The 9115-nt window shown below is 33.2% G+C and overlaps 2 protein-coding genes across 3 annotated transcripts; one reads left to right on the top strand and one right to left on the bottom strand.

Moving 5' to 3' along the window:
- On the top strand, window positions 1-5346 carry LOC140982297 (beta-fructofuranosidase, soluble isoenzyme I-like). 2 transcript variants are annotated; one of them, XM_073448764.1, is made up of 7 exons: window positions 1-468; window positions 618-626; window positions 3176-4035; window positions 4125-4286; window positions 4385-4620; window positions 4708-4795; window positions 4869-5346. In XM_073448764.1, exons 1-7 carry the CDS (start codon window positions 81-83, stop codon window positions 5067-5069), a joined length of 1944 nt encoding a protein of 647 aa, XP_073304865.1. In that variant the 5' UTR covers window positions 1-80; the 3' UTR covers window positions 5070-5346. The 2 variants fall into 2 exon arrangements, with proteins under 2 accessions (XP_073304865.1, XP_073304867.1); XM_073448766.1 differs by lacking the exon at window positions 618-626.
- A 2529-nt stretch (window positions 5347-7875) lies between these two features.
- On the bottom strand, window positions 7876-8549 carry LOC140982299 (LOB domain-containing protein 21-like). Its single transcript, XM_073448768.1, has one exon. It carries the CDS (start codon window positions 8508-8510, stop codon window positions 8016-8018), a length of 495 nt encoding a protein of 164 aa, XP_073304869.1. The 5' UTR covers window positions 8511-8549; the 3' UTR covers window positions 7876-8015.
- Window positions 8550-9115: the final 566 nt, after the last annotated feature.

Raw genomic sequence — 9115 nt, forward strand, 5'->3', positions numbered from 1 at the left:
ACCATGACCCTTTGAGCTACCCACATATAAAATAATGTAGAAATTGTATTCCAACTTCCAATTGGTCATTTTGCACCGGTATGCCACCAATGGCCTCGCCTTATGATCTCGAACGCGCCACCTCCTACGCTCCCATCCCCGCCAGCCCCCATTCCTCCTCCTCCGCCGCCGCGGTTAACCGGAGATCCAAGAATCTCTTGCTTTCTATTCTGTTCACACCTTTCCTTTTGTTATCCATAATTCTCTTGACCAAGGGTACTGGTTTAGAAACTAAGTCTTCAACTTCAGCTGCTGATTTCTTTCCGGAGAGTTCTCGGACGGAGCCGCCTTCAAGAGGACTTGTTCAAGGGGTGTCGGAGAAGGGTTACCGGCGGGTCGGCGGCGGCTTGACTTTTCCGTGGACTAATGAGATGCTGTCTTGGCAGACGACAGCTTACCATTTTCAACCAGAGAAGAATTGGATGAATGGTACGTCTACTCTCTTTTTTTTATTTTTTAAATAAATTAAAAAATAAAAATCAAAAGCATATGATTCTAATTCAAGTATTCATTTTTTTTTTGGTTGTGACGATCTTTCTGGCTAATTCTTCTGACGAATCTGGTGGTTCCTCCGGCAGATCCTGATGGTAAGTTATTGCAAGAAAACTTAATCTTATTTAATTCAATTTCTTCGACTTGTTTTGTTTATTAAACAAAGTTATTGCAAGAAACTTTGTCTGTTTGAAATCACGGATTTAAATTCATGATTTGGATTCTATTTAATTTTTGTGGATATAACTCTAATTTAAATAAATTCCAAATTCACATTCTATTAATTTGGAAACATTTATTATCAATTTTCTTCATTTTAAATACCCTCAAAATTAGATTGATTTAAATTCCATTTTGAAATCAAATTTATATCCATCTGTCTAAACACAAGCCTAAACTCTGCTGTCCAACTTTTAAAATTTGTAAAAAGTAACGATGATTATCATGAAAAGTACACAAATAAAATTAATTTTTTGTTCGAAACTGATGAAATCTAATTTATTTATTTGCCTACTTTTGGGAAGTTTAAAGCTGAAAGAACATGTTTTTGTGAGATAGTCAGACATGTGTATTTTCATTAGACAGTCAATCTGATTCATAGTTATTTTCATTAGACAGTCAATCTGATTCATAGTTAAAATTAAAAGTAATATTTTTACCATAAAATATAATATTTTTTCATGAATCGATCGAGATTGGAGATCAATTTTATAAAATTAACTTTTAAGACCATTTCTAATAAGTTTTTTTGAAGTTGAAAAGCTTTTTTTTAACTGATACACTGCACTAGGATAAAAAAATCCATATATTATGAAAGTACAAAATAATACAAAGTGATATAGATTATACAGTAATAATCCAGTTAGATTGGAAGCTAATTTTATCCATATATTTAACCCTAGTTAGTCTATATCCATATCTTATTGATAAAGAAGTTGCAAATATTTAATTATTATTTAAATCTATGACTTGGATAATTCTTAAAATTGACTGGTTGGTCAGTTAATTTGCGACACGTCCAAGTAATAAAACCACACGTTTTAGTGCAATAACGTAGGCCTCTCATTTTATTTATTTTTTTAAAATGAAGACTTTTGAATTCTTTAAAATATAGTTTTATACTTTATAGGCATCTGAATTTTAATTGTAGATTGAAAATGACTAGTTATAATTAAAGACGTAATAAAATAAAATCATGAGAAAATATGTATAGAACATCAATATATGTATTTTTTTTTCAATATCAATATATGTTTCTAATTATAAGTATTTTTTCTATTCTGATATTCGGTCGGATTTTGGCTATTTATTTGTCGAAATGGAAAATGAGTTACTACGACTTAATGACTCAATTTCTAGAAACTTTATTTTAATTTTAATCTCGAATTCGATAATGATAAAACTGTTATAATTTCAATAATATTAATTGTATTATGACTATATAATCATATATGTGGTATAGATTTTATTTTCAACAAGCAGTTTTTATGTGCCGATTTTGATTTTATTTTATTTTTATTTCTAATTTGGTCCAATTTTGGCTATTTATTTAAAGAGTGGAAGTTGATTTGTAACTCATCGACTCCGATTTTACAGGAAAAAATCTTTGTCAATTTATATCTGATATTCAAAATACTGTTACAATTTCAATTGTGTCATGAATTGGGCCACAAATGAGGGATTGACGTTGATTTGCATTATTGTTGGATAAATTGTTGAGGCGCACTTCTACAATTATTATTGTCCTTTAGCATCAAGGCATCTTTAGGATCTATATATATATATATATATCAATGAATAGATATGTGTTGGACTATCTTATGAGTCACACTCTAATGTCATGTAAACTCTACGTTTCAATTATTCATTCTTGGACGTGAGATGTGTCTGTTAAATTTATCATATCTGTTGGATTGAGTATTGAGAGTGATATATATGGACTTGGACAATTCTCCTCATTTGAGTTAACTTTTGAGGTGGAGTTAGACCAAAATCCTAATCTCAAAATAGTATCAGATACCAGACTCATCGTTATGTGTTGAACTGTCTTATGAATCACCCGCTGATGTCTTGTAAACTTCATGCTCCAGTTGTTCATTCTTAGAGGTGGGTGGGTGTGTTAGATATCTCACGTCGGCTATATTAAGTTATCGCGAGTTATATATATATGTATTTAGACAATCCTCCTCATTGAACTATCTTTAGGGATGAAGTTAAGCCCAAGTTCTAATCTCGACAAAAATTAAATTAAATCCGTGGAGTATCTATATAAATAAAAGATCTTGATACATAATAAAGAAGAAATGGAACCATTTTTTTGTGATCAATTGATGATCACATTTACAATCTATTTTATAATTTTGTGGCATAGTTGAGCAGGATAAGTCTCCGATCAACTTTTAACTCGTAGAAACTTCTTTCTTTTAGTGCTATGTTATATTGGTTCAATGCCCAGTTATCATATTTAGCTAAAGATTAAAATTTTCGGCGGTGTCCTTCGAAATTGAGTTTGAAGAGAGCATATCTTCGGCCTCGCTCGCCTCTGGTCCAGCCCTGCAGGAATAGTAAACTTAAATTTGTTCATGGGTTATAGGAAGCCATGTCTTGTAATTACATAATGTGACATATTGTTTTCGCATGACAGGTCCACTATTCTACAAAGGATGGTACCACTTGTTCTACCAATACAACCCGGACGCAGCTATTTGGGGCAATATCACATGGGGCCATGCAGTATCAAGGGACCTAATTCACTGGTTGCACCTACCATTTGCAATGGTCCCTGATCAGTGGTATGATATAAACGGAGTATGGACCGGGTCAGCCACGATCCTACCTGATGGTCAGATCGTAATCTTGTACACCGGAGACACGTACGACCTCGTGCAGGTGCAGTGTCTTGCATACCCTGCCAACTTATCAGATCCTCTACTTCTTGGATGGATCAAGGACTCGGCTAACCCGGTGCTTGTCCCTCCACCAGGGATTGGTTTGAAGGACTTTAGGGACCCAAGCACTGCCTGGCTTAGCCCGGATAACGAAAAGTGGCGGATCACGATTGGGTCGATGAGAAACAAAACGGGTATTTCAATTGTTTTTGAGACAAAAGACTTCAAAAACTATGAGTTGTTGAGTGGTTACTTGCATCAAGTCCCTGGTACCGGTATGTGGGAGTGCATCGACTTTTACCCGATTTCAACAACTGAGACAAATGGTCTGGACACGTCAGCTAACGGGCCGGGTGTGAAGCATGTAATGAAAGCTAGTTTGGACGATGACAAGAATGATTATTATGCGCTTGGAACCTATGATCCGTTGAAGAACAAGTGGATACCCGATGACCCGGAATTGGATGTGGGTATTGGGTTAAGATATGATTATGGTAAATATTATGCCTCAAAGACATTTTTTGACCAAAACAAAGAGAGAAGAATATTGTGGGGATGGATTAGAGAAACTGATGCTGAAGATCTTGATATTTTGAAAGGTTGGGCCTGTCTTCAGGTAACATGCATTTAGCATTCAATCTTTTTTAAAATGTTTTATTTTTACACATTTTCCATCTCGAATCATATGCTTTTTTGTTATCTTAGTCTGTTCCAAGGACCGTAGTATTTGACAAAAAGACAGGAAGCAACATACTTCAGTGGCCAGTTAAAGAAGTCGAAAGCTTGAGATCGGACAGTGTTGAGTTCAACGACGTGAATCTTGGTCCGGGATCGATCACGCCACTCGAGATTGACTCGGGATCACAGGTTTGTACAATGTCCTAGTGATCAAGGAATTGTGTTACAACATATATGCATTCCCAAAACTATAGAACTTACCGGAAAACGGTTTGGATATGTTGCAGTTGGACATTGTTGCCACATTTGAAATCAACAATAAGACTTTAGAAATTATGAACGGAGCTGATGTTAGCTATGACTGCCCCACAAGTGGTGGTGCTGCTAACCGGGGGACGCTAGGACCATTCGGGATCGTGGTTCTTGCAGACGATAAGCTATCAGAACTAACACCTATCTATTTCTATGTTACCGAAGGAACTAATGGGAAGCTGGAGACTCATTTTTGCGCTGATGAGTTGAGGTTAGTTATCTACGCCTAGTGTTAACACAAATGAACGATTCGCGATTCCTTACCACATTTACTGACCATGATCAACGTTCTGTTTAGATCATCTGTTTCACACGATGTTGATAAAATAGTCTATGGAAGCAAAGTACCGGTTCTTGATGGTGAAAAATTCTCCATGAGATCATTGGTATGTGCTCGATCGTACTACTACCCTCGTTTCTCTATTTAAATCCAAGGAACTAACGAAAATACGTCTTCAGGTCGATCACTCCATCGTGGAGAGTTTTGCTCAAGGAGGAAGAACAGTGATTACCTCAAGACTATATCCTACGAAAGCGATTAATGAAGCAGCACGAGTTTTCTTGTTCAACAATGCTACAGCAGCAACTATCACTGCATCAGTCAAGATATGGAAGATGAAATCTGCTGATATTCGTCCCTTCCCCTCAGATCAGTTTTGAAACTTGGCGGATTCAAGTGAATTTTTTTCCAAAGTTTATAATCTATTTTGTATTTATTGAAATGTGTAGTTATATCTTAGATGTAATTCCTAATTGAGTTTCAGTAGTCAACCATGCGTTTTAAGTGTTTTCAAGTTGTAATGTAATGTAAAGCTCTTTTCTTTGAGCACTTTTTTCTTTTGAGTGATTATTTTTGGTTGAGCTTGTCAATGATTTGTGGTATAACCAACTTTTATTTATTTTCTTAGATAGATATGCTTGAAACACATCTGTTTCTCTGTAGCAATATTACAATTTTGATATGCTATGTTTAGCTTACACAATAGGTAAATACTGACTCTGTTCAAGGTTGTCTATATTGGGACATATAATAATGTGTTCATGTTGTAAGAATTTATTGCATAAAAAAATGCTTACCTTCTGACCTATTGCACTATATTTCGCTCTACAACCAAATATTCTTATGATATTCTTTTTTATTTCAATATTAATATTTCTATTTTCTAATAACTATTTATTAATAACTGTTTTTGGTGACGGTTTTGAAAGACCAATTGTAGTGAAAAAATCCAAATTAAAGAAGAAAAGAGACGAAGACATTTCTCAAATTCAACGTACGATGGAAGAACAACATCGTGGGCTTTTGAATGTTTTGAAACATGGAGTCGTCGAAAGGCAACAAAACTATGATATTCAAAAAATTATACATGAACAAGAAAAGAAACAAAGGGAATATAAAATTTTATACAAAGATTTAATCAAAATCACTGATTCAAATCTGCTTGAGTACACTAAAATTTAACAAAAAATTTTGCGAAAAAGACTTGAAGCTGATAATGACAACTTTTGATTTTATTTCGAAGATATTGGAGGATCGGGGTGGGTCCGATTTACCTAATTACTAAAATATATTTTGAGTGGATCTCATGTGAGACCGTCTCACGGATCTTAATCTGTTAGACGGGTCAACCCTATCCATATTCACAATAAAAAGTAATACTCTTAGCATAAAAAGTAATACTTTTTCATGGATGACCCAAATAAGATATCCGTCTCACAAATACGACCCGTGAGACCGTCTCACACAAGTTTTTGCCATATATTTTTATGTTTTGTGATTTTATTGTTTATCAATGTTGTTTTGTGATATTTGTTGTTTGTATTCCGTAATTTGTACTCTTTTTAATGCCTTAGTAATTTAATTTGATTTTTTTTATTAAAATTTTATTTTTGTAGTAATGTAATTTAAAATTAAAATATTGAATTTTTTTTATAATTAATATTTCAAAATTTTTAAAAAATTAATTTAATATTTATATAAAATTAAAACAAATTTAAAAATTATAATTTTATTATTTAATTGAAATATAAAATAATTAAATTACACTAAAAAAAATTTAAAACTAATTTTTTTTTAAAAAAAAAGGTAAAATTTTGTGGCGCAGCAATGTAGTTTGAATTATGGAGTTGGGTTGGAGCATTTTTATTGCATCACATTGGTGTTGGTGTGGTGCTACCATTGGAGATGGTCTTACAGCATTTGTTTGAGCAAAATATCTGGCTACATATAGCTTTGCTGAAGCCACTAAAAAGTTTAATTTATCTGAAAGTTTCACCGACTCCATAATGCGGTAATTTCGATGCTACATGTGGGGCACTGGCTCCACATGGTTTGGATGGACAAGATTCACACACATATGTGATTTTAAAAAAATTAGTGGACCTCATGTATGTATGGCTAAATTTGGGCCCTTGATTCTATCATGGGGTAGTGCCCCTACATGTAGGATGGAATCAACCCCATAATGCTTACTTCCGAACCATGATAAAAAATATTTTTTTAAAAAAACATAAAAGCAAAATAAATGTATATATATGTATTTATTTATCAGTTTTGAGTATATTATATATCCCCGATCTCTTACTTGTGAGATGATACGTTGAAATAAAAATATTACAGTTGGACTATTTTCTAAAAGCTCGAACTTAATTTCCAACAAAATGAAAACGGGTACTAAATTAGCTAAAACAATTAATTTTAATTTGATGGTGATTAAAAAAAAGGAAGAGGAAATTAATTAATTAGGAATATAAATATAATTTTATCTTTAGAGATGACCTTTAATTTGATGGAGAAAAAATGAAAGGCAAAACATCCCTATGTAGGGACCCTTAAATAGTTATACGATAAAGCTTTCTTTTGAGTTGATTTGATTTGAAATGAAATTTTTGTTTTGTACCACAAAGATGAGGTTCTTGGATCCCCTTGTGCTGTATGCATTAAATGTACAACTTGGAAAATATGTAGGAAAATTAATTCATTAATTTACTTGAAATTTATATAGTGGGTATGGATTAAAATATCTTCAAATACATTAAAAATATCGTAGTGAATTCCTTTCTCACCTTTTCAAATGTACATGTATGATATACAAAAGAGTAGGTCCTTCATAAAACAGTTTCACGGATCTTTATTCGTGAGACGAATCAATCATGTCCATATTTACAATAAAAATTAATATATTTGAAAGTAATACTTTTTCGTGGGTGACCCATATAGAATATCTGTTTCACAAAATTAACTCGTGAGACCGTCTCACAAGATTTTTTGTGTAGACAACAAGAAAAAAAAGAGGAAAATATGGGTTTCTAACCTTATATTCCACAAATAGCATATTTAAAGTTTATTTCATTTATAAATTTAAAATGTTGAGTAAATTATAGATTATTTAAAAAACTATTATGAATTTCAAGAGTTACATGCCCAAAAAGAAATATTAAAAAAAAATGAGGAGGAACGTAACTTATTAAATATTGTTGATTTTAAATTTGAAAATCAAATTCCATCCATACATGCGCATAAATATATAAAACATCCTAAATTTACATTATTAATAAAACCCAAATAACACACATATTGAATATGATCAGCATCATATATTATCATTAAGGGAATTGAAATTGGCTAAATTGATCAACGGGCATAGAACTATGGTTGAAGGTTTCCATCATGCCGAAATTCGACTCCGGGAAATCGAAACATGGAGGCAAACTAGCATGCTCGTCATCTAAAAATGTACTACTTTGTTGTTCAACATAGTAGCAAGCGAGTCGAGCTCGAGCCACGATCAGATCATGTTGCAGCTCAGCCATCTTTCGTTGCAACGAGACTATGGCTCCAATGCAACCGTATATCGGGTCTCTCAATCTCACTTCCGCCTCGTAGGCAAGAGAATTCACGGTGTCCTCTCGCTGATCCTCCGGCACTTCATTGAGGATCTTGCTAACGTTGCTCGCCCCGAAAACTTTGTGTACCTTGGCGAACTTCTTAGGCTCGTCGGAGCGAAAATATGGGGCGAATTGACAATTAGGGCTACACCTTCTCTTCAAGTATTTGCAGGCTGCACAAGAAGAGCTTGAACGAGGTTCATGACTCTTCATTGTGGAGGCTCTTTTTGTATATGCTTATAATAATGTTTGTCCCCCACTTTTATAGCCTAAACCTTATATCAAATTTATTTCCTTGTTTTTTTTATAAAAAAAATATCAACAAATGAATTTACATTTTTCACCTTTCTTTGATACATTAGTTCATATATAATTTATCACTTATGAATACTAGAGCCCACATTAAAAAATATCCTATTGTTTATGTGAGATAAATCTCTCAAGCATAAATGTTGTTGATATATTATCAATACTAACTCGATGATAGTCCTTTCCTATCATCGATTTGTCCGGTTTGTCAGACTGTTACGAGATTTTCGTGTTTTTACAGCGTGAATTATCAATGAGAGCATCAAAGTTAGGGTATGAACTCGAATGGGAAGTCAATCACAAAATATTAATGTATGAACACGAGGACTTCTCAAATTTATGAAATACTCAACACTTCGTTGAAAAGTTTTTTATAAAACATTTTGGTGAAAAGCTGATGTAGGATATTGATAATACTATTTTTTTTATTCTATTTTGATTAAGTGGCCTTGTCATCATTGAAGACCTAGAAGATTCTATAACTCATGCTCTCTTGATTAACCTTCATT

Source organism: Primulina huaijiensis, chromosome 8 (assembly GCF_012295235.1).
Source record: "Primulina huaijiensis isolate GDHJ02 chromosome 8, ASM1229523v2, whole genome shotgun sequence".
NCBI lineage: Eukaryota > Viridiplantae > Streptophyta > Magnoliopsida > Lamiales > Gesneriaceae > Primulina > Primulina huaijiensis.

Bases quoted from the DNA above. Each gene is read 5' to 3' on its own strand.
- LOC140982297 (XM_073448764.1), top strand. From the start codon at position 81: ATGCCACCAATGGCCTCGCCTTATGATCTCGAACGCGCCACCTCCTAC. The intron at 4,621-4,707 runs GTTAGTTATCTA...CGTTCTGTTTAG, and splicing joins TTTTGCGCTGATGAGTTGAG to ATCATCTGTTTCACACGATG. The intron at 4,796-4,868 runs GTATGTGCTCGA...ATACGTCTTCAG, and splicing joins AATTCTCCATGAGATCATTG to GTCGATCACTCCATCGTGGA.
- LOC140982299 (XM_073448768.1), bottom strand. From the start codon at position 8,510: ATGAAGAGTCATGAACCTCGTTCAAGCTCTTCTTGTGCAGCCTGCAAA.